The 23,516-nt window shown below is 45.7% G+C and overlaps 1 protein-coding gene across 1 annotated transcript in view; it reads right to left on the bottom strand.

The window, feature by feature from the left end:
* CNBD2 (cyclic nucleotide binding domain containing 2) overlaps nucleotides 1–19,141 on the bottom strand; it is a gene marked incomplete at both ends in the record, with an annotated part of 59,370 nt that extends 40,229 nt beyond the window's left edge. Inside the window, 6 exons of the mRNA XM_080716307.1 lie at nucleotides 144–295; nucleotides 745–901; nucleotides 7,242–7,405; nucleotides 9,375–9,428; nucleotides 11,959–12,096; nucleotides 19,091–19,141. Coding sequence (XP_080572433.1) covers nucleotides 144–295; nucleotides 745–901; nucleotides 7,242–7,405; nucleotides 9,375–9,428; nucleotides 11,959–12,096; nucleotides 19,091–19,141 — 716 coding nt within the window. The remainder of the gene's footprint in view (nucleotides 1–143; nucleotides 296–744; nucleotides 902–7,241; nucleotides 7,406–9,374; nucleotides 9,429–11,958; nucleotides 12,097–19,090) is intronic.
* Nucleotides 19,142–23,516: the final 4,375 nt, after the last annotated feature.

Genomic DNA, 23,516 nt, shown 5'->3' on the forward strand with positions numbered 1-23,516 from the left:
AGGAGTTTGGGTGAGAGGTGGGAATTCCAGAGCATTCCAAATAGAAATAACAGTCCTGAGTATGTTTTCCCACAGGCCTAGGACAAAGCAAAGCCATGAAGAACAAGTAAGGGGAAAAAAGACATTGAATGAAGTAAAGTTACCTAAAAAATTCAAACCGGTACTGAGACTCCTTTTGAACTTCCTTGTCCAGGTTATTAGCAATGAAGTCCTCCCGGTCAATAACCAGGAACTCTGTTTCCTCCATGCAGACCACGGTGGCCCTCCTTACTGATGCGGCGAGCAGGTCCATCTCCTATGGGGTCGACAGGGACAGGGCAAGAGTGAGGCTGGCCCCAGCTTCCTGCTCAGGCCCTGCACGGATCTCTCTCTCCTGCTCCAAACGTCTCCCTCCCAGATGGCAGGCTCCCTGGCCCCGCTCCCTCCTACAGCGAGCTCCTCCCCTCAACTGCTGCTCCTGGAAAAGAGGCCGCCGGCCAGAACAGGGCAGAGGGCAGGAAGCTGGAGAGGCCTCGACGTGGAGTCGCCATCTCTGAGGGGTTCCCCAAGCAGCCAGCTCCTCACCGTCAGGCGGGAAGGTTGACTCTGGACCTGATCTGACCCAGGGTGTTGAGGATTTGGCAGACAAGGGCACTGGGGCCACACGGGCCACCGACAGGACAGGGCTGGGGCAGGCGGCGTGAGCAAGGCTCCTGCCCCGCGCACAGCACCAGCCCTGGCGCCAGGCCATTGCCCGGGACGTACCCCGAAACAGCTGCCCTTGTGCAGCACCGTGGGGTGGGGGTCTAGGAAGGCGCTGCTGCCGTCCTCGTCCTCAGTCACCGCGACTGTGCCCAGGTAGATGAAATAAAAGCTGTTGCTCCTCTGCCCCTTCTTGACAATCACGCGCCTGCGGCCAAACCTGGGGAAACAGCGCTGCCAGTTGATCGGTGGCAACAGGGCGCTCCGGACTGGCTGTGCCCTTCGCCCTGGGTCAAGAAAGCACAGACCTGGCCAAAGGGACTTCAGAATAGCCCAGCCCCTGCCCGCTGGGACGGACCTCTCCACTGGCACCGTCCAGCCGCCTGCCTCAGTGAGACCAAAGCCTCCTGACAGCAGCACCGCTGTCAGCCTGGCTGGCTCGGGCACGTGCTCATGGCGTAGGGAGGAGCAGCTGAATAACGAGGAGCTGAGAGCGATGGATGGCTTTGTAGAGCGGCTGAGTAATGACCACAAGCACTTTGTGGTGTTTATTTATTTTGTGGTACTAAAGATCGAACCCAGGAACAGTCTACCTCTGAGCTATACCCCACCCTATTTTATTTTTAATTTAATTATTATTTATTTTTTGGTGGTACTGGGGATGGAACCCAGGGGTATTCTAACTCTGAACTATACCCCCAAACCTATTTTATTTTTATTTATTTTGAAACAGACAAACCTGCGCGATCCTCCTGTCTCAGCCTCCCAGGTACTGGGATTACAAGAGTGCGTCATCATGCCTGGCCTTACTAACACTTTAGAGCCAGACTAGGATCCAAATCCTGGTTCTACCCTTAGAGGTGTGACACAAGGCAGCTTCTATCCCCTTCTCTGAGCCTCGGTTTCCCTTGTGTTTAAAGTAGAAGTGAGGCCAGGCGTGGTGGCGCACGCTTGTAATCCCCCAAGCTTGGGAGGCTGAGCAGGAGGATCACACAGGTTCGAAGCCAGCCTCAGCTACTTAGTGAGGCTCTCAGCAACTTAGTGAGACCCTGTTTCCAAAATCAAATATAAATGGGTCTGGGAGTATAGCCCGGAAGTAGAAAGCCCTTGAGTTCCACCCCCAGTACCACAAAAAAAAAAAAAAAAAATAGGGCTGAGGGTGTTGCTTGGAGGTAGAATCCCCCTGGGTTCCATCCCCATACTACCCCACCAAAAAAAGGAAAAATAAATAAAGTAGAGGTGAGCATAACTCAAAAGAGACAGATAAAGAGTCTTATTGTGATTCCCGATAGCTTACTGTCCAACTGGGCATCCTTAGGGTAGAGGCGCCCAGGCCCAGAGCAAACTAAGATTTAGTTCTTAAACTCAGCTCAGACATCACAGCTGTTTGAGGCAAAGCCAGCCCCAAGGCTCTGGTCTGAGTGACTGGGAGGAGGTGTCCTCTCTTCTGCATTCAAGTAACACTGGAGGGTGGAGTGGGTTACTATGTCTATGGTAGTCATCTTGCCAGTAGGAGGAAAAAGTACAGCTGAGAAGGAGACCTATACGAATGAAGAATCAAGAGACCGGGAGAAAGCTGGGTGTGGTGGCGCACGCCTGAATTCCCAGCATTTGGGAGGCTGAGACAGGAGGACTGAGGTTTGCAGACACCCTCAGCTACTACTTAGTGAGTCCTTTGCGACACAGTGAGATCCTATTTCAAAATCAAGAATAAAAAATAGAGCTGGGAGTGTAGCTCAGAGGTAGAATGTCCCTGGGTTCCACCCCCAGTACCGCAAGAGAGGCGGGGGAGAGAGACAGACACTAGGCACTGGTGATGGAGCCCTGGAATGTAGCTGAGCCTGAAACTGAAGGACCACTCCAGTACTTTCCATGTACGCGAGCCACCAATACAGCCTCCTGAATTGAGCTTTCTCACACTTACAACTGGGAGAATCCTGTCTAAGCTGCTAACTTCCAGCTCCATAAATAATCCACAATTATCGACTTACTTGATCTTCCCAAAAATCTTATTATGATCCTTAATAATATTCATAAAATCCATATTACAATCCTTTCTTGGTACTGGGAGGGGCATTCCACCTCTAAGCTACACCCCCAGCCCTATTTTATTATTATTTATTTATTTATTTATTTATTTATTTATTTGTGGTACTGGGGTTCCTGGAAACCCTTCTGCCTCCGGGCTACACCCCCAGACCTATTTTATTTTTGGAAACAGGGTCTCTTAAGCCAGTGCGGCTGGCTTCAAACCTGTGTGATCCTCCTGTCTTCACCTCCCAAGCACAGGGATTACAAGCGTGCGTCACCATGCCCGGCTTCATTTATTTATTTATTTATTACGGTACTGAGGGTGGAACCCAGGGGCATTCTACCTCCAAGCTACACTCCCTGCCCTCTTTTTTATTCTGTATTTTTTGAAACGGTCTCACTAGATAGAGGGACTCACTAAGTAGCTGAGACTGTCTGCAAACCATGATCCTCAGGTCTCAGCCTCCTAAATGCTGGGATTATAAGCATGCAACACCATGCCCAGCTTTTTTTTTTTTTTTTTGAAACAAGGTCTTGATAAGTTGCAAAAAGCCTCACTAAGTAGCTGAGGCTGGCCACAAATCTTCCATCCTCCTCCTGTCTCTGCCTCCCAAGTACTGGGATTATAAGTGTGTACCACCACACTCAGCTAAGGGGTGCTCTACTTTGTGTGTGTGTGTGTGTGTGTGTGTGTGTGTGTGTGTGTGTGTGTGTGTGTGTGTGATTTGGAACTCAGAGGCATTTGACCTCCAAGCTACATCCCCTGCCCTATTTTTTTTATTCTTTATTTTGAAACAGGGTCTCACTGAGTTGCAGAGGGCCTCACTAAGTAGCTGAGGCTGGCTGCGAACCGCGATCCTCCGGTCTCAGCCTCCCAAATGCTGAGATTACAAGTGTGAGCCACCACGCCTGGTTTCCCTGCCCTAACTTTTATTCTTCCTTTCTTTCTTTCCTTCTTTCTTTCTTTCTTTCTTTCTTTCTTTCTTTCTTTCTTTCTTTCTCTCCTTTTTTTTTTTTTTTTGTGAGACTGGGGATGGAACCCAGGAGCATTTGACCTTTGAGCTATACCTCCCTGCCCTATTTTTTATTCTTTATTTTGAAACAAGGTCTTGCCAAGTTGTAGAGGGCCTCACTAAGGAGTTGAGGCTCGCTGAGAACCACGATCCTCCTGTCTCAGCCTCCCACCCAAATGCTGGGATTACAAGTGTGAGCCACCACGCCTGGTTTCCCTGCCCTAACTTTTATTCTTTCTTCTTTCCTTCTTTCTTTCTCTCCTTTTTTTTTTTTTTTTTTTGTGAGACTGGGGATGGAACACAGGAGCATTTGACCTTTGAGCTATACCTCCCTGCCCTACTTTTTATTCTTTATTTTGAAACAAGGTCTTGCCAAGTTGCAGAGGGCCTCACTAAGGAGTTGAGGCTCGCTGAGAACCACGATCCTCCTGTCTCAGCCTCCCAAATGCTGGGATTACAAGCATGTGCCATCATGCCTGGCTGCAGTGCTCTACTTCTGAACTACACCCTCAGCCCCATTTTATTTTGTATTTGGAAACAGTATCTCACCAAGTTGCTGAGAGCCTCCCTAAAATGCTAAGGATCCTGCTAAATTGCTGAGGCTGGCCTCAACCTGCAACCTGCTACCATGTCTGATTTAAAATCCTATTTCAAGTTGGGCATGGTGGTGCATGCCTGTAATCCCAGAAAGTAGGAAGCTAAATCAGGAGGGTTGCAGGTTCGAGACCAACCTCAGAAACATAGTGAGACGCTCCCCAACATAGTGAGATGCTGTTTTCAAACGAAAAATAAATAAAATAGGCTGGGTATGTAGCTCTGAGGTATAATGCCCCTGGGTTCAATTCTCAATACCATACAAAAAAAAAAAAAAAAAAACTTGTCACTATTGAGGCTCTGAAGAATGAAGTAGCTTCCTGGAGATCACACCAGGACAGACACGGCTTCGAGTTCCTGAGCTGCAAGCTTAATTCTTTTTAATTCTTAATTCTTTTTTTTTTCTTAATTCTTATTCTCCTCCTGATATCCCGCTGCCTGTTGTGGAGTCTTTACAGACCATGGTGACCTGCTCTTCTTCCCAGAACTAGAAAAGACAAATGGTCCTCTCTGCCTGGAATATACTGGTCTACACCTTCACCTGTCAAATGGACCTGTTCAAACACAACCTCTTCTATGAAACTCATGACCAAACCAGCTCGCCCTAGGAGCATCCTGCATTGCCATGGCGACCAGGAGCCTGACCTGGAGAGAGCTGTGTTTATGATATAGATTGTGACCTCCACGAACAAAAGATGTCAGAGTGGTGCACACTAGGGTGATTTTATTTTTATTTATTTATTTTGGTACTTGGGATTGAACCCAGAGGCATCCTACCTCCAAGCTAAACCCCCAGCCTTTTTTATTTTTTATTTTGAAACAGTCTCACCTAGTTGCTGAGGCTGGTTGCAAACCTGCTACCCTCCTGTCTCAATCTCCCAAGTACTGGGATTACCAGTGTGCACCATCACAAATAATTTTTTTTTTTTTTTTGGTGGTACTGGGGTACCTCTGGGCTATACTCCCAGACCTATTTTATACTTTTTTTAAAATTTGGAAACAGAGTCTCTTAAACCAACGCGGCTGGCTTCGAACCTGCGAGATCCTCCTGTCTCCTCCGCCTCTCAAGCGCGGGGATTACAAGCACGTGCCATCACGCCCGGCCAAACAAATGTTTTCTAAAAACCAAATTTGTAGCCGGGCGTGGTGGCGCACACTTGTAATCCCCGCGCTTGGGAGGCTGAGACAGGAGGATTGCACAGGTTTGAAGCCAGCCTCAGCTACTTAGTGAGGCTCTCAGCAACTTAGTGAGACCCTGTTTCCAAACAAAATAGAAAATAGGTCTGGAAGTATAGCCTGGAGGTAGAAAGCCTCTGGATTCCACCCCCAGTACCACCAATAAATAAATAAATAAATAAATAAATAAATAAATAAATACCAAATATGTTAGCCAGGCATGGCAGTGCATGCTTGTAATTCCAGCATTTGGGAGGCTGAGATAGGAGGATCACGGTTCGAGGACAGCCTCAGTTACTACTTAGTGAGGCCCTTTGCAACTCAGTGAGACCCTGTTTTTAAATAAATAATAAAAAATAGGGCTGGGGGCATAGCTCGGAGGTAGAATGCCCCTGGGTTCCATCCCCAGTACCACAAAAAAACAAATTTGTGATATAGCAATATATATGGTTTTTTTTTTTTTTTCCGGGTCTGGGGATGGAACCCAGGGGCATTTGACCTCTGAGCTACACCCCTGCCCTATTTTTTATTCTTTATTTTGAAACCGGGTCTCACTGAGTTGCAGAGGGCCTCACTAAGTAGCTGAGGCTGTCCGCGAACCGTGATCCTCCAGGTCTCAGCCTCCCGAATGCTGGGATTACAAGCATGCGCCACCAAGCACTGGCTTTATGTTTATCTTAATGAATAATATCTGAATAATAAGATCTCTTATAAATCAATAACTAATTTTGAAGATGCAATGAACATAATTTATTTTTTAAGAAATCTACAACACGTGGTAGCATACGCTTGTAGTCCCAGCATTTGGGAGGCTGAGACTGGGGGATTGTGGTTTATGGACAGCCTCAGCTACTTAGTGAGGCCCTCTGCAACTCAGTGAGACCCTGTTACAAAATCAAGAGTAAAAAATAGGACTAGGGATATGGCTCAGAGGTAGAATGACCTTGGGTTCCATCCCCAATAACACGCCCCCAAATAAGGTTAAATAAGGTCATCAGGGTAGAGTCCACATAATAAAATTCTGGTGGCTCTTTGGGAGGAGAGAGAGGCCAGAGGCTATAAATGTGTTCTGTCTCTTACCATGTGACTTGGAACTCTGCCAATAAGAAGGTCATCCTCACCAGATGCAGCCCCTCAACCTTGGCCCAGACCCTGAGCCAAAATCATCTCTGTTTTTTTGTTTTGTTTTGTTTTTTGTTTTTGGTGGTACTGGGGCTTTCTACCTCCGGGCTATACTCCCAGACCTATTTTCTATTTTATTTGGAAACAGATTCTCACTAAGTTGCTGAGAGCCTCACTAAGTAGCTGAGGCTGGCTTCGAACCTGTGAGATCCTCCTGTCTCAGCCTCCCAAGCGCGGGGATTACAAGCTTGCGCCACCACTCCCGGCTTCTGGTTTTTTTTTTTTTTTTTAAATAACTGACCCAGTCTGTGCCATTATTATTAGCAACAGAAATTGGACTAAGACACGGAGTGTCTAAGAAGAGTCTCCCAGCCCCCAACTTAGTTTCTTCATGTGAGAAATGAGGGAATTGGACTAGATCCTTTCGGAGGTTCCTCCCGGATCCTCCTCGGGTTCAAGGGGTCTCTAATTCTGGAAATATGCTTAGTAAGTGAGTGAGTGACACTTGTGCAGCCACCACCCACGTGAACGGCTAGCAGACCTCCCGGCTGCCACTCTTCAGAGGGGGACGAGCCACACTGCTCAGCCCTGCCCGCCCAGCGGCCCAGGGAGAACCGTGCTCACCGTTCAAAGCGCATGACCTTGGCCAAGAGCAGCTGCAGAGTCTCCGTGTAGTTCCGGTAGCTGTCCAGAACCTGCAGGACGTTGCAGAGGGCCTGGACCTCCTGCTCTGTCCTCCAGGAAGGTTTCTTCTGTGTGATCTGAACAGCTTTTGGAGGGAAGTGGCCCTAGGGAGAGCGACATGAGGGAGGACCCAGCAGGTTTCCCCCGGGCCAGCTGGCAACTCCCATGGCCCTGCCCCAGGGCTTCCTGCTCCCCACACTGTAGTGACCCACGTGAACTGCGTGCTTACCGAGTGCCAGGCAGCGGACAGCATGTTTTACATGCACCTCACTGCATCCGCACACAGTCTAAGAAGCACTATTCCCACTAACAGCAGGATTACATCTGCTAATGTGCCCTGGCTGTCACTTCCCAGGACCCCCTCAGCACATGCACATGTAATCAGGGGAGAACTCTGCCTGGTTACGCCAAGACAGATTTGTGTGGGTCACTCAGACACTCACTCGCTAGCCACTTTGCTTATAAGGACGGGTTTGTGTGTCTGTGGGCAGTAGGCGGGAGTTGAACCCAGGGGTGTTCTACTCCCAAGCCTTTTATTATTTTTTATTTTTATTTTATTTACTTTAATTTTGTGGGTCTGGGGATGGAACCCAGGGGTGTTTGACCTCTGAGCTACACCCCTCAGCCCTATTGTTTATTCTTTATTTTGAGACAGGGTCTCACTAAGTTGCAGAGGGCCTCACTAAGTAGCTGAGAGGCTCTCTGCGAACTTGAGATCCTCCAATCTCAGCCTCCCGAATGCTGGAATTACAAGCGTGCGCAACCACGTCCGGCTATTATTTTTTATTTTGAAACAGGATCTTACTAAGTTGGGGAGGCTGGCCTTGAACTTGTGATTCTTTTGTCCCAGCTTCCCAAGAACTGCAATTACAAGCATGTGCCACCATGCCCCAAAACAATGCATTTTCTATGCCAAGCATGGTGGCACATGCCTAGAATCCCAGTATTTGAGAGGCTAAGCCAAGAGGGTTGCAGGTTTGAAACCAGCCTCAGCAACTTAGTGAGAGCCTGTTTCAAAATAAAAAAATAAAATAAAATAAACATAAGGCTGAGGGTATATAGCTCAGGGGTAGAATGCCTCTGTGCCCATCCCCAGTGCCACACACACGGGGACTCGCTCTTTGTGGCTAAGAACTGCCCTCGGTGCTCGAGTCCGTGGCTCCTGTTAGGTTCCTGGTTTCTCCTTTCTGAACTCCCAATGCCACACACACACTGGCTGGTTTGAAAAACTGAAGAGACAGAATTTGGATGACTTATCTGATTATGCTTCATGCAAGAGGGGACATGAGAAATACGACTGTGCCCAGGAGAAGCAGGCACTGGAAGGTGTACCTTGAGTAAGAGGGGCAGGGGGTGGGCAGGGGTGATCCTGGGACCAGTTACAAAGTTTTATTCTCACCTCTTTCCCTGAGAGAAAAACCAACCTGGTTAGTCCAGACCAGTGTCAAGTCAGGTCTGCACTGGTGAGAACCTCAAATCTTCCTAAAATAAGTTCTTTAGATTTAAAACTGAATTTTAAATTTTATTTTACTATCAGGGATTCAGTAGGTAGCAGAGAGAAAGGTAACAGTGATATTTGAAATTCTGAAACAAGCCATGCCACCCAAGGCCTCACATGGATATAAAGCCATTCCCCCGCTGAAACAAGAGCACTCTGGAAGGCCATCCAACACGCAGGTGCAGCCGGGAGAGCTCAGGGCAGAGCCTGAGCCCACTCACAGCCCCAGGCTTTCCCCTCTACCTGGCTTCTTTCTCCTCCGTCTGGGCCTCTCATGTCCTGTTTTGCTATTTTTTTCCACAAGTCGAGTCCAGGAACTATGCCTCACTGGTGCCACCCAGCCACATGGTGACGGCTGGTTCAGGGCTACTCAGTCTTGGAATGCCAGGACTAGACAGAGTCACGGGGACCATCTACTTTATAGATGAGAACTCTAAGGAGCTAGCTCAAGGTGACATCCTGGATCAATGACAGAGCCTGGACCAAACCCAGCTCTCCAGAGGCCCAGTGCTTCTTCCAGGCCACAGAACAGAGAGCCCCCTCCCCAACATACAGGAAAGTCACAGCTTGCACACCTTCTCTGCAACGAAGTCCATTGTGTCAAACGCAATCCGCCCTTGTTTCTTTTTCTGAAAGGAAAGAGGCAGGGAGAGGAGAAAAAATCAGCAAGACTACTCCTGGAATTCTGAGTCTGAAGTCCTCCTATGTGCCTGGACCACTGTGATGGGCAGGAAGCCATGGGGATCTGAGCAGCTGGCCCTTCCATTCCACCTTTGGGGCTCAGAAGCCCCGATCACACTACAGTGCCAGCGTCACTGTGAAGGTAGAGAAAGGAAGAGACCAAGAAAACAGAGAATGACGAGAGGAAAGGGAAAGGGAGTAAGCCAACAGCCAAGTATGGTGGTGCATGTGTGTGATCCCAGTACCTGGGAGGCCGAGACAGGTGTGGCACAGGTTCAAGGGCAGCCTCAGCAACTTAGCGAGACCTTGTTTCAAATAAAAAAAAATAGGGCTAAAGATGTAGCTCAGAGGTAGAATGCCCCTGGGTCCAGTCCCTGGTACCAAAAAAAAAAAAAAAAAAAAAAAAAAAGTGACCAAACAAGAAAGTATAGAGGGAAAAAAAAAGCAAGTATAAAAAGAAATATAAAACCAGGGGTAGTGGCGCACACTTGTAATCCCAGCATTTGGGAGGCTGAGACAGGAGAATCCGGGTTCACGGACAGCCTCAGCTACTACATAGGCCGTTTGCAACTCAGTGAGATCCTGTTTCAAAAAAAAGAATAAAAAATAGATTCGGGGGTGTAGCTCGGAGGTAGAATGACCCTGGGAGCCATACCTAGTACTGAAAAAAGAAAGAAAGGAAGAAAGAAAGAAAGAAAGAAAGGAAAGAAAGAAAGAAAGAAAGAAAGAAAGAAAGAAAGAAGAAAGAAAAAAAGAAAGGAAGGAAGGAAGGAAGGAAAAGGAAGAAAGAAAGAAAGAAAGAAAGAAAGAAAGAAAGAAAGAAAGAAAGAAAGAAAGAAAGAAAGGGAAAGAGTTAACAGGGAGTACTGTCTGTGGACCAGCTGGAGAGGAAGTATATGCTCCTTCAAAGACATTCAGGCCGGGTGTGGTGGTGCACATCTGTAATCCCTGTACTTGGGAGGCTGAGACAGGAGGATCGCACAGATTCGAAGCCAGCCTCAGCTACTTAGTGAGGCTCTCAGCAACTTAGCGAGACCCTGTTTCCAAATAAAGTATAATATAGGTAGGGAGTATAGCCCGGAGGTAGAAAAGCCTCTGGTTTCCACCCCCAGTACCACACACACACACACAAAAAAAAAAAAAAAAAAAAAAAGGAAAAGAAAAAGAAACCACCTTCCTACCTCTATTGCCACCACCCAATCCCTTCTCTTCAGCAACTATCCTTCAGAAACCAGTTTGGGAAATTTCTTGGAATGAATCACTAGATTTGGGTGGTGGGTCTAGTCACTCTTGCTACAAGAGGAAAATGAGGAGGATTTGTCCAGGTATTATTTGGAAAAATACTGAAGCCCTGGGTAATACTCGAAGTAGCAATGGAGATGCTTTTTGGGAACCGGGACAAGAAAACACAATAGTGACCAACTTTTTACTATTCTGAACCAAAAATGGCTGCTTATATATTTTATTTTATTTTTGGTACTGGGGATTGAACCCAGGGACACTTTACCTCTGAGCTACATCCCCAGTGCTTTTTAGAAACAGAGCCTCATTATGTTACTGTGGGCCTCATTAAGTTGCTTGAACCTGTGACCCTCCTGTCTCAGCCTCCCAAGTCCTAGGATTACAAGGGTGCACCACTATGCCTGTCTTGTTTTCTTCATTTAAGTGCAGAAAGAAAAAATAGTATATAATTTGTGGTATTCAGAAAACTCAGGTTGTGTTGTGACTTCTGGATTCCTTCAGCTCTTGTGATGGTGAAATGCAGACTGCGCCCCTCTTCCTTCAGACCTTCTCCCCACACGGAGGAACGTGTATTGGTCACTATCAGCCTCTCCTTCCACATGGAGAAGGAGGAGCATGGAAGTGAGTATGGAAGAAGAAAGTGGGCATGATATCACCTTTCCTTTCATCTGAGCTCAGTGTGTGCGTGCGTGCGTGCGTGCATGCGTGCGTGTGTGTGTGTGTTGCTGGGATTGAATCCAGGGGCATTCTACCTCTGAGCTACACTCACAGCCCTTTTGTTTTTGAAACAAACTGAGGGGCTTGCTACGTTGCTGAGGCTGGCCTTGAACCTGCAATCCTTCTGTGTCAGCCTCGCAGTGCTGGGATTGCAGGCGTCCGCCGCTGCAGCTCTGAGATCCCAGAGTGCCTTGGGCTCCCTGCCCGGGGTCAGGGCAGAGGCCCGGCTACTACAGTACTGCACGGGAGGCCTACTTCATCCAGCACTGCCTGCCAAGGCATGAAAGGCTGATTCTGGGCTCAGGATTGATTAGGGAACCTTCTTGCTCCATGATAGGTCACATCCTCTCCAATATAAGCCTGTCATTAATAAAGCATTAATAGAGGTGACAATTGGATCTCCCATCGGCTTTACCCTTGGTCTTCTCTCTCGGTTGGTTCTGAGCATGTTCTGGGATGTGGGTGCTACTTATCAGATTCCCTTAAATCCTGATAATCCTGCTGACCCCAGCTGCTTACATCCCAGAAGGAGAAGATGGGGTGCCTTCGGTTAGCAGACTCAATGATCTGGTATTCCCGGAATCCCCTGAGCCCTTGGCGGAACATTTTACACACTCGGATCATCACCATGATATCCAGGATGAGCTGGTACAGCCCCTGTGGAAACAAGGCAAACAGGATTAGTGGACACCATCTGTTCTCAACCATCAACAGCAGGATGGATGGTGCTAAACAATACAAAAGCAAGCAGGTGTAGTGGCACCGTCTGTAACCCTAGTACTTGCCAGCCTCAGCAATCAGGCAAGGCCTCTGCAATTTAGTGAGACACTGTTTCAAAAATTAAAAAACAGAGGACTTCCGGGAAGGTGGCGACCGAGAAAAGCGGGGCTTAAGAGCCCCGCTAACAACAAATCTCCATTACCACAAAATCAGCGCCTTTCATAGCCAGAAAACACCATCACCAGTGAAACAAAAAATCACCAGGCTCCAGAGAGAAAGCGGACTGAGAACAGAGCCACAGAGGAGATACACCGGCTTCGCGCCCGAGGACGCGACAGACGCGGCAGCAGCGCCATACTGCCGGAGGCACCGGCGAATTCACGGGATGGCTACAGCAAGCCGAGGTGAGCCACTGCGGAACAGCTAGGCGGGAATTCTCCGCGCAGAGAGCATCTAAAGCTCCCAGTGGCCGAGCTCAGCACACGCTGCAGGGATTCAGAGTAGAAATCAAAATCAAGAAGAAAAACGCCAGCCCCATAGCCGAGGGCGTAGCAGTGGCGCCATATTGTCACCGGCGGCAGCAGCAGCGAATTCAGCGAGGCCAGTACAGCTACATCTGCATACTCAAGAACAGTGAGTCAAATTGCGGGCCACAGAGGAGAAATCCCAGTACTGTACTCCCTGGGACTTGACCCAGTGGGGGAGGGGCGGTGGCAGAGATATCACACCATAGGAGAACGTGCAACCTGGCACCCCCCACAGTCTAAAGCAGCCTCTATCGACTCTCTGGGTCGGAGACTCTGTGAAAAAACCCAGTAAAGGAGTAGTGGGGTCCGAGATAATACTGACTCGAGATCCAGAACACCTTAAGGGAAGTCATAGTGACCCAAGGGAAGAACCCAGAGAAGGCACAAACATCGGAAATCATGGGAAAGAGGAATAATACTGAAGCAATGAATGCCCACAACCCCACAACATCAGAACCCGATAAAACAGAAAATCAGAGATTTCTAGAAGATCAAATCAGAAAAATAACTGTAGAAATAATAGAAGTGCTTTGAAAAGAACTCAGAGGGAGCCAAAAAGAGATAAAGGATGCAATTAATGAAGTAAAGGCCTCAATTCAAAGCACAAACAACCGATTAGAACACATGGAGAACAGAATCTCGCTCTTAGAAGATGAGCAATCCAAAAATGAACTCATAGTTTCTAATCTAGAAAAAAATATCTGACAGCAGGAATCTGATATTGAAGAAATATGGGCCCATTTTAAGAGAGCTAACCTAAGAATAATTGGAATAGAGGAGGGAAAAGAAAGTGAAACCAAAGGGATCAACAATCTCTTCAAAGAAGTAATAGCAGAAAATTTTCCAAACATAGAGCAAGAGGTTGATACAAAGGTCCAGGAAACTTATAGAACTCCCTTTAGACAGGATCAGAGAAGAGGATCCCCACGCCACATAATTGTCAAAATGACCAATGTGGAAGCCAAGCAGAGAATCTTAAAGGCAACAAAAACAAAGGGCCAAGTGACATTCAGAGGCAAACCAATTAGAATCACTCCAGACTTCCCAAACCAAGTCATGAGAGCCAGAAGGGCTTGGAGTAACATATTCCAAACTCTGAAAGAAAGCAACTTCCAGCCAAAAATTTCCTACCCAGCAAAACTTTCTATCAAATTAGATGGAAAAATAAGAAGCTTCCATGACAAACAGAAACTGAAGGAATTTATGTCTTCAAAACCAGCACTAGAGAAAATACTCAAAGAGATTAACTACAAAGAAGAAATAGGTAACACACACCAGAACCAGAGAAACAAGAGTTTCCATCCAACAGACAATTAAGATTGGTTATCTGTGGAGATTCATTATTTATGTTAGTCTTTTACCTATCTCTAAATGGTATTGTTTGCCTTTATTATTGTTAATTTTTAGGATTTCTAGTTGGAATATTAATATACCTTCAGATATAGCAATTGGAAATATTTTATCCCATTCTATTAGTAACTGTTAACTCTGTTTACATTGTCTTTGGATATACAATTTTTTTTTTTTTAGGGAGTCTGTATACTCCTCTGTTGCCTGTGCCATTGAAATCATAACCAAGAAATCACTGCCAATTTCAATGTTGTGAGGTTTTATGACCCAGATTTTCTCCTAAAAGTTTATAGTCTTAAGATTTATATTTAGGTCTATTATCTATTTTGAGTTAATATTTGTATATGGGATTAGGTAAGGGTCCAATTTTATTCTTTTCCATGTAATTATTATTTTTTAACAATATTTAGTTAAAAGATTATCATTTCCACCACCAAATGTTTGTGGAAACCTTGTCAAAAAAAACTTGACAATATAGGGAAGAATTTAGCTCTAGGCTTTTATTTAACTCCAAGTGTATATATATCTGCCTTTAGAATACTACTACACTGTTTCAATTATTGTAGCTTTATATGGTTTGAAATCAGAAAATATATATCTTCTAGCTTTGTTCTTTTTCAAAATCATTTTGGGTACCTAGACTCCATATTCCATATTAGGATAGATTTTTTTCTGAAAAATAAATATATAAATATATGATAGTTTCACCTAAAAAATAGAAAAAAATATTCTCTGGTAAGAAAGAAAGCAAAAAGAAATATTGAAATGTTATCTTTAAGTCATCAAAAGCTTGGTATCAGACAAATGAAACTGTTATGTGAGATTATCATTTTTAATTTTAGATAAATTGCCATAATACTAGATGTCAACTACTAAGCCAAGCATGGGAGGGAGGGATAGGGAGAGAATGGGGTGGGGATTGGGTGGGGGCTGACTGGGAAAAGTGTGCATGTATGTCTACAAAAGTATGTATCCTACTATGATGTATGAATACAGTGCACCAATAAAAAAAAAAGGAAAAAATAAATAAATAAAAATTTAAAAAAAAATTAAAAAATAGCTGGGCGTGGTGGCACATGCTTGTAATCCCCGCATTCGGGAGGCTGAGACAGGAGGGCTACGCAGGTTCGAAGCCAGCCTCAGCTACTTAGTGAAGCCCTTTGCAACTCAGTAAAACCCTGTTTCAAAATAAAGAAAAAAAATAGGGCTGAGGGTGTAGGTCAGAGGTAGAATGCCCCTGGGCTCCATCCCCCGTACCTTCTTAAAAAATAAGGCCGGGTGTGGTGGTGCACCCTTGTAATCTCAGTACTTGGGAGGCTGAGACAGGAGGATCGCGCAGGTTCGAAGCCAGCCTCAGCTACTTAGTGAAGCTCTCAGCAACTTAGTGAGACCCTGTTTCCAAATAAAATATTTTAAAATACTGGTCCGGGAGTGTAGCCCAGAGGTAGAAAGCCCTTGGGTTCCATTTCCAGTACCACTAAATACATACATGCATACTTATATACATAAAGTTAAAAAATAAAATAAAATGGGGCTGGGTTACACCCCAGAGCAGAATTCTGCTCAGAGGCAGAATGTCCCTGGGTTCAATCACCTCATAACAAAAAACAAACAACAATAACATGCCGACCTGCTGTAGTGAAGGTTATCTTTTCAGGAAGTTTGAAAGCCTATTGAAATTATGTTGGTAGCTTGAAACTGGCCACAGGGAGGGGATTTGTGCCACAGAAATTGGCAAATACTACAAATGAGGGCATTCCTTATCTCAGTCGTTAAGCATTCGTGTCAGCACACCACTAGCTAAATGCCAAGCCTTTTACTTCCATTAGAAAATAAAAAGCACGCCGGGCGTGGTGGCCCACGCTTGTAATCCCCGCTTGTAATCCCCGCGCTTGGGAGGCAGAGATAGGAGGATCGCGCAGGTTCAAAGTCAGCTGTGCTGGCTTAAGAGACCCTGTTTCTAAAAATAAAAATAGGTCTGGGAGCGTAGCTCAGAGGTAGAAGGGCTTTCAGGAACCCCAGTACCACCACCAAAAAAAAAAAAAAAAAAAAAAAAGCTGGGCGTGGTGGCGCACGCTTGTAATCCCCACGCTTGGGAGGCAGAGACAGGAGGATCACGCAGGTTCGAAGGCAGCCGCACTGGCTTAAGAGACCCTGTTTCCAAATAAAAAATATAAAAAAATAGGTCTGAGAGTATAGCCCGGAGGTATAAGGGTTTCCAGGAACCCAGTACTACCAAAAAAAAAAAAAAAAAAACACTAATAAATAAAAAAGCACAAGTAACTGCAGGCAGCGTGGAGGTGATAAAAGAGCCTGGACCCTGGAGTCAGATGGACCCAGAGGAGAGTGATCAGAAGGACACCACAGTGCTGCCATTTTGTTTTAGGGCTGGGAATTGAAGTCCAGGATATCCTACCTCTGAGCTACACCCTCAGCCCTGTTTTATTTCTTATTTTGAAGCAAAGTCTCACTAAGTTGCTGAGGCTGGCTGTGAACCTGCAATCCTGTCTCAGCCTCCTGAGTACTGGGGTCACAGGTTTGAGGACAGGCATGTGTCACCACACCCAATAACGTGGCTGGTTTTGAAGGTGGAGAAAAGAGCTGCAAGCCAAGGAATGCGGGCGGCCTTTAGAAGCGAAAAGGTAAGGAGATGGATTCTTCCCTAGAGCCCTGAGAAAAGAATGTGGCCCTACTGACACTTTGATTCTATTATTATTTGGTAATTAATTTTTGCTGTGCTGGGATGTGACCCAGGGCCTTGCATGTGTTAGGCAATCATAAAAAGTGCAGCCAGGTGTGGCAGCACATGTTATAAGGCCAGTGCTTGGGAGGCTGAGACAGGAGGATCACAGGTTTTTGGCCAGCCTCAGCAACTGATTAATCAAGGCCCTCAGCAACTTAGTGAGGCCCTGTTTTCAAAATAAGAAATAAAATAGGACTGAGGGTGTAGCCCAGAGGAAGAATGCCCTTGGGTTCCTCAGGAGGAAATAAATTAATTAATTTTAAAAGTGCAATAAGCCAGGTGTGGTGGAGCATGCCTGTAATTCCAGTACTTGAGAGACTGAGACAGTCTCATGACCAGTTTCCACAGCTTTGCAAGACTCTCAAGCAACCTAACTAGGACACTGTTTCATAAACAAAAAAATAAATCCAGGCATGGTGGTGCATGCTTTTAATCCTAGTACTTGAGAGGCTGAGGCAGGAGGATTGCAGGTTCGAAGCCCACCTTAACAATTTAGGAAGACCCTATTTCCAAATAAGAAAATCGGGCTGGGGGTATAACCTGAAGGCAGAATGTGTCTGGATTCAATCCCCAGAAACACACACACACACACACAAGCTAGGGGTGTGGCTTAGAGATAGAATGCCCCTGGGCTCAATCCCCAGTATCACACACATACACACAAAGAGTATGTGTGTGTGTGTGTGTGTGTGTGTGTGTGTGTGTGTGTATATATTTTTTTTTTGGTGGTAACTGGGGGTGGAACCCAGGGACTTTATTTTATACTTTATTTGGAAACAGGGTCTCACCCAGTTGCTGAAAGCCTCACTCAGTAGCTGAGGCAGGCATCAAACCTGTGCGATCCTCCTGTCTCAGCCTCCCAAGCGCTGAGATTACAAGTGTGTGCAACCACGCCTATTTACTAATTCTTTTAATAAATACAGCATAAACAAAGTGAAAAGACAAATTGTAGATTAAAAGAATTTATTTGCCCTATATACAATTAACATAAGATTACTAGATTTTTTATTTTTATTTTTTTTTTGCGGTACTGGGAGTGAAACCAGGGGCATTCTACCTTTGAGCTACACCCCCTAGCCCTATTTTTTTATTCTTTATTTTGAAACAGAGTCTCAGTCAGTTGCAAAGTGCCTCACTAAGCAGTAGCTGAGGCTGTCCGCGAACTGCAATCCACACATCTCAGCCTCCCGAATGCTGGGATTACAAGCGTGGGCCACAATGCCCAGCTGAATTTTTAAAAATATTATAAATTACACCAGAAGCCGGGCATGGTGGCGCACGCTTGTAATCCCAGCTTGGGGGAGGCTAAGACCTGAGGATCACGGTTCACGGACAGCCTCAGTTACTTGGGCCCTCTGCAACTCAGTGAGACCCTGTTTCAAAATAAAGAATAAAAAATAGGTAAGGGGGTGTAGTTCAGAGGTCTAATGCCCCTGGGTTCCATCTCCAGACCCTCAAAAAAAATTATATCTAAAGGATATCTGGGGAAATTAACTTTATTAATAAGATTAATACTTATTTAGTACAATTTATTATGGTCAGATATTATTCTAATATGTACTAACTCGTTTAATCCTCAGTAAATTTATGCAATAAATCCTAACATTGTTATTGCTCTTAAGAGAGGAGAAAATCTGGGCATGGTGGCGCACGCTTGTAATCCCCGCGCTTGGGAGGCTGAGACAGGAGGATCGCACAGGTTTGAAGCCAGCCTCAGCTACTTAGTGAGGCTCTCAGCAACTTAGTGAGACCCTGTTTCCAAATAAAATAAAAAATAGGTGTGGGAGTATAGCCCGGAGGTAAAAAGCCCCTGGATTCCACCCCCAGTACCACCCAAATAGAGAGAGAGAGAGAGAGAGAGAGAGAGAGAGAGAGAGAGAGAGAGAGAGAGAAACTGGAGAAAACAGAGGTACAGCAAACTGAGTAACGCGCCCAGGGCCGCACAGCCAACAGGCGACGGGCTCTGATCCCAGGCAGTGCGGCTCCAGGGTCCCAGCTTCCTATTACTCTCCCTCAGCACTGCGGCCTCTCTGGCTCTCAAGAGTGAGAAGAGCGGTAGAGATCAGGCCTCCAGGGCTGAGTGTGGCCTGGGCTTGCCCCGCGTCCAGGGGCGCAGGCCACAGAGCAGTGGTAGAATTCGGGCCTCCCGAGCCTCCTCTGGAGCGCCATCATTGTGCCATGCTGTGACTCCAGGAGGTCCGGGCGGCCATCATTCACCCAGGCCCTCCCACCTGCCCCTCTTTTCTCAAAATGCCCATTTGTTTACTGTCCCCCTTGGGAGTTCCCTCCCAAAGCCCTTGACCCTCCTTACCAGTTCTTTTTTCAGGAGCTGCCAGGCATAAGATACCATGTGTCTCCTCATGGCTCCTGAGTTGGCAAATGGCACAAGCGGCCCTTTTGCTTTTCAAGGAGAAGATAACAAATCGTTCCCCCAAAATCCAATTATATTAGAAACAGCTTCCGTCAGTGGCAAGGCAAGAGCCTCCTCTCCTCTCCTCACACCCTACCAACCGCTGCTGGAAGCCTCGTTCTGAGAAATCTCACTCAGAATCTATTGACGTCACAGTGAAAGGTTCTAGGAGTGGAAGGGGCAGTGGAAAGAAACTGGAATCTGTAAGTCTTACATTTGCGGCGGGGTACTAGGGATTGAGCTATACTACCTCCTCTGAGCTATACTCCCAGCCCTTTTTTTTTTTTTTTTTTTGAAACAGGGCCTTGCTAGGTTGCTGAGGCTGTCCTCAAACCTGCAATCCTCCCGTCTCAGCCCCCCAACTACTGGGATTACAGGCGTGCATCACTGTGCCTGGCATTTTACATTTATTGAGCACTCATGGGCATTACCTCAGTTAATCCTCACAAGCACATAAGGTGAGAGAATTTAAGCCCAACCTCACACGTACACTAAGGTTTCAAGTGGCTAAATGACTGCCAGAGTCAGGAAGACATCTTAAAGATAGGAGGCGGCTTTGGGGCTGAGGACAGGGACACCCAACACCTTAGACTGGGGATTACTCTGAGGATTAGAACTTGGAGACTTAGGGGATGCGTGGCACTCCCATAAGTCCTGCTAAATCAAGACAATCAGCAAAACTCAGCGCGCAACAAAATGTGCTGTCAAGTATTTAAGGGGCCTTGGTGAAACCAGGCCCTGTGGCGCATGCCTGCAATCCCAGTACTTGGGAGGTGGAGACAGGAGGATCTCAAGTTTGTGGCCAGGATCAGCAATTTAGCCATGTCCTCTGGAACTTAGCCCTGTAACCAGCTACAGGGCTGGGGGTGTAGCTCAGAAGTAAAATGCCCCTGGGTTCAATCCTCAGTACCACAAAAACAAAAGTTGGAGGTTATCCTCAGTAACTTATCAAGACTCTCTCTTAAAGTAAAAAAATAAACCGAGTGTGGTAGTACAGGCCTGTAATCCCAGTACTTAGGAGACCGAGAGAAGAACTGCAGGTTTGAGGCCAGCCTCAGCAATTTAGCAAGACTCTGTTTCTCTTTCTTTCTTTTTTTTGGTGGTACTAGGGTTCCTGGAAGCCCTTCTACCTCTGGGCTACACTCCCAGACCTATTTTATATTTTTTTTTATTTGGAAACAGGGTCTCTTAAGCCAGCGAGGCTGGCTTCGAACCTACACAATCCTCCTGTCTCCGCCTCCCAAGTGCTGGGTTTACAAGCATGCGCCACCACTCCCGGAAAGACTCTGTTTCAAAATAAAAAATAAAATAGGGCCGGGTGTGGTGGTACACACTTATTATCCCAGCATTTGGGAGGCTGAGATAGGAGGATCGCGGTTTGAGGACAGCCTCAGTTACTTAGTGAGGCCCTTTGCAACTCAGTGAGACCCGGTTTCAAAATAAAGAATAAAAAATAGGGCTGAGGGTGTAACTCAGAGGTAGAATGCTCCTGGGTTCCATCCCCAGTACTGCAAAGATAATAAATAAATAAATAAATAAATAATTAAATAAAATTAAATCAGGTTGGGTGTGAAGCTCAGAGGTAGAATGCCCCTGGGTTCAATCCCCAGTAGCAAAAATAAATAAATAAATAAATAAATAAATAAATAAATAAATAAGGCTGAGGATGTAGCCCAGTGGCAGAATGCTTCTGAGTTCAATCCCAGCACTCTTCCACTAAAGAATAAGTAAATTAAATTAGGAGAATAATGTAAAATAACAAATGTTGGCAAGGATGTGGAAAAATAAGAACCCTTGCACATTGCTAGTGAGAATGTAAAATGGTAAAGATATTCTGAAAAATATTGTGGTGGTTTCTCAAAAAGTTAAATATAAATCAGATAGTGGTGGCTCACACCTGTAATCCCAGTATTTGAAAGGTTGAGACAGAAGGATTGTAGGTTCAAGGCTAGCCTCACCAACTTAGGCACACAGCAACTTCGCAAGACCCTGTTTCAAAAAAATAATAATAATAGCTAGGCATGGAGGCGCACGCTTGTAATCCCAGCATTCAGGAGGCTGAGACCAGAGGATCCTGGCTCGCAGACAGCATCAGCTACTTAGTGAGTCCCTCCGTAACTTAATGAGACCCTGTTTCAAAATAAAGAATTAAAAAATAGGGGAGGGGGTGGGGCTCAGAGGTCGAATGCCCCTGGGTTCCATCACACACACACACACACACACACACACACACACACTATATATATATATATATAGTAAAATAAAAATAAAAAAATAGCCAGGCATGGTGGCACATGCTTGTAATCCCAGTACTTGGGAGGCTGAGACAGAAGGATTACAGGACTGAGAACAGCCTCAGCAATTTAGTAAGACCTTTTTTCCAAATTAAAAAAGAAAAATCGTGCTGGAGATGCGGCTTGGAACCCAGGTAGAATACCCATGGGTTCAGTCCCCAGTAACACACACACACACACACACACACACACACACACGCACGCACGCACGCACGCACACACACACACAGAGTTATATATTACAATCGTGCATTACTGGGTATATACCCAAATCAACTGAAAACAGGGACTTAAATAGATATCTATATAACAGTATTCACAGCAGTATTATCCACAATAGTCAAATACCAAAATGTCATGACAGGCAAATAGATAAATAAAATGGAAATACTTACAAAGGCTTTTACTTTGTACTGATTCTCCAACTCGTAACATCTGAATATCTGGACCTGAAAATTTCAAGAAAATGGAATATATATAAAAGCATGTAAGCCTTAAAGAGGAATAAAATTCTGATAATGGCATAATATGGAGGAACCTAGAAGACATTATGCTAAGTGAAAGAAGCTGACACAAGAGGACATATACGATTCCACTTATCTGAGAGACGAGAACAATCAAATTCAGAGACAAAAGGTGGACAGTGGTTACCAGGGATCAGGAGTGGGGCATGGAGACTTACTCTTCTGTTTTCGTTGTTGTTTGTTTTCTGGTTTTTTGTGGTACTGAGACTTGAACCAGGAATACTCCTATCATTGAATTACATCTACAGCCCTTTCTAAAAATTTTATTTTTAACAAGCCGGGCGTGGTGGCGCACACTTGTAATCCCAGCATTCGGGAGGCTGAGACAGGAGGATCATGGTTCGCAGACAGCCTCAGCTACTTAGTGAGGCCCTCCGCAACTCAGTGAGACCCGGTTTCAAAATAAAGAATAAAAAATAGGGCAGGGGGTGTAGCTCGGAAGTTGAATCCCCTTTGGTTCCACTCCCAGACCCGCAAAAAAAAAAAAAAAAAAAAAAAAAAATTTATTTTGAAAGCCGGGCATGGTGGCGCACGCTTGTAATCCCAGTATTCGGGAGGCTGAAACCGGAGGATCACAGTTCGCGGACAGCCTCAGCTACTTAGTGAGGCCCTCTGCAACTCAGTGAGACTCTGTTTCAAAATATAGAATAAAAGCTGGGCGTGGTGGTGCATGCTTGTAATCCCAGCATTTGGGAGGCTGAGACTAGAGGATCATGGTTCGTGGACAGACTCAGCTACTACTGAGTGAGGCCCTCTGCAACTTACTGAGACCCTGTTTCAAAATAAAGAACAAAAAAAAATTAAAATAGGGCAGGGGATGTAGCTTGGAGGTCGAATGCCCGTGGGTTCCATCCCCAGACCCACAAAACAAATAAAATTTTAAAAAAAAGAATAAAAATAGGGCAGGGGGTGTAGCTCGGAGGTCGAATGCCCCTGGGTTCCATCCCCAGACCCACACACACACAAAAAAAATAATAATAAAAATTTTATTTTGAGACAGGGTCTCACTAAGTTGCCCAGACTGGCCTCTAATTTAGGATCTTTCTGCCTCTGCCTCCAGAGTCACTGGGATTACAGACATGTGCCACCGTGCACGGCTGACAGTTACTCTTTAATGAGCAGTTTCAGTTTGGGATGATGAAAGCGTTCTCGAGTTGGATGGTGGCAGTTGTTGTACTATAGAGTGAATTTACTTTACGCCAGTCAACTACATACTTAGGAATGGTTCGGCTGGACATGGTGGCACGCACCTGCGATCTCAGTATTTAGGAGACTGAGACAGGAGATGACAAGTTTCCAACCAGGATCAGTAACTGAGCGAGGTCTTCTGCAATTTAGTGATACCCTGTTTCCAAAATAAAAAATAAAGTAGGACTGAGGTGTAGCTCAGAGGCAGAATTCCTCTGGATTCAATCACTAGTACCAGAGAAAGGAAGGAAGGAAGGAAGGGAGGGAGGAAGAAAAAAGAATGATTTAAATGGCAATCTTCTATATTATGTATATTTTACT

Source organism: Muscardinus avellanarius (assembly GCF_963383645.1).
Source record: "Muscardinus avellanarius genome assembly, chromosome: 19".
Taxonomy (NCBI): Eukaryota; Metazoa; Chordata; class Mammalia; order Rodentia; family Gliridae; genus Muscardinus; species Muscardinus avellanarius.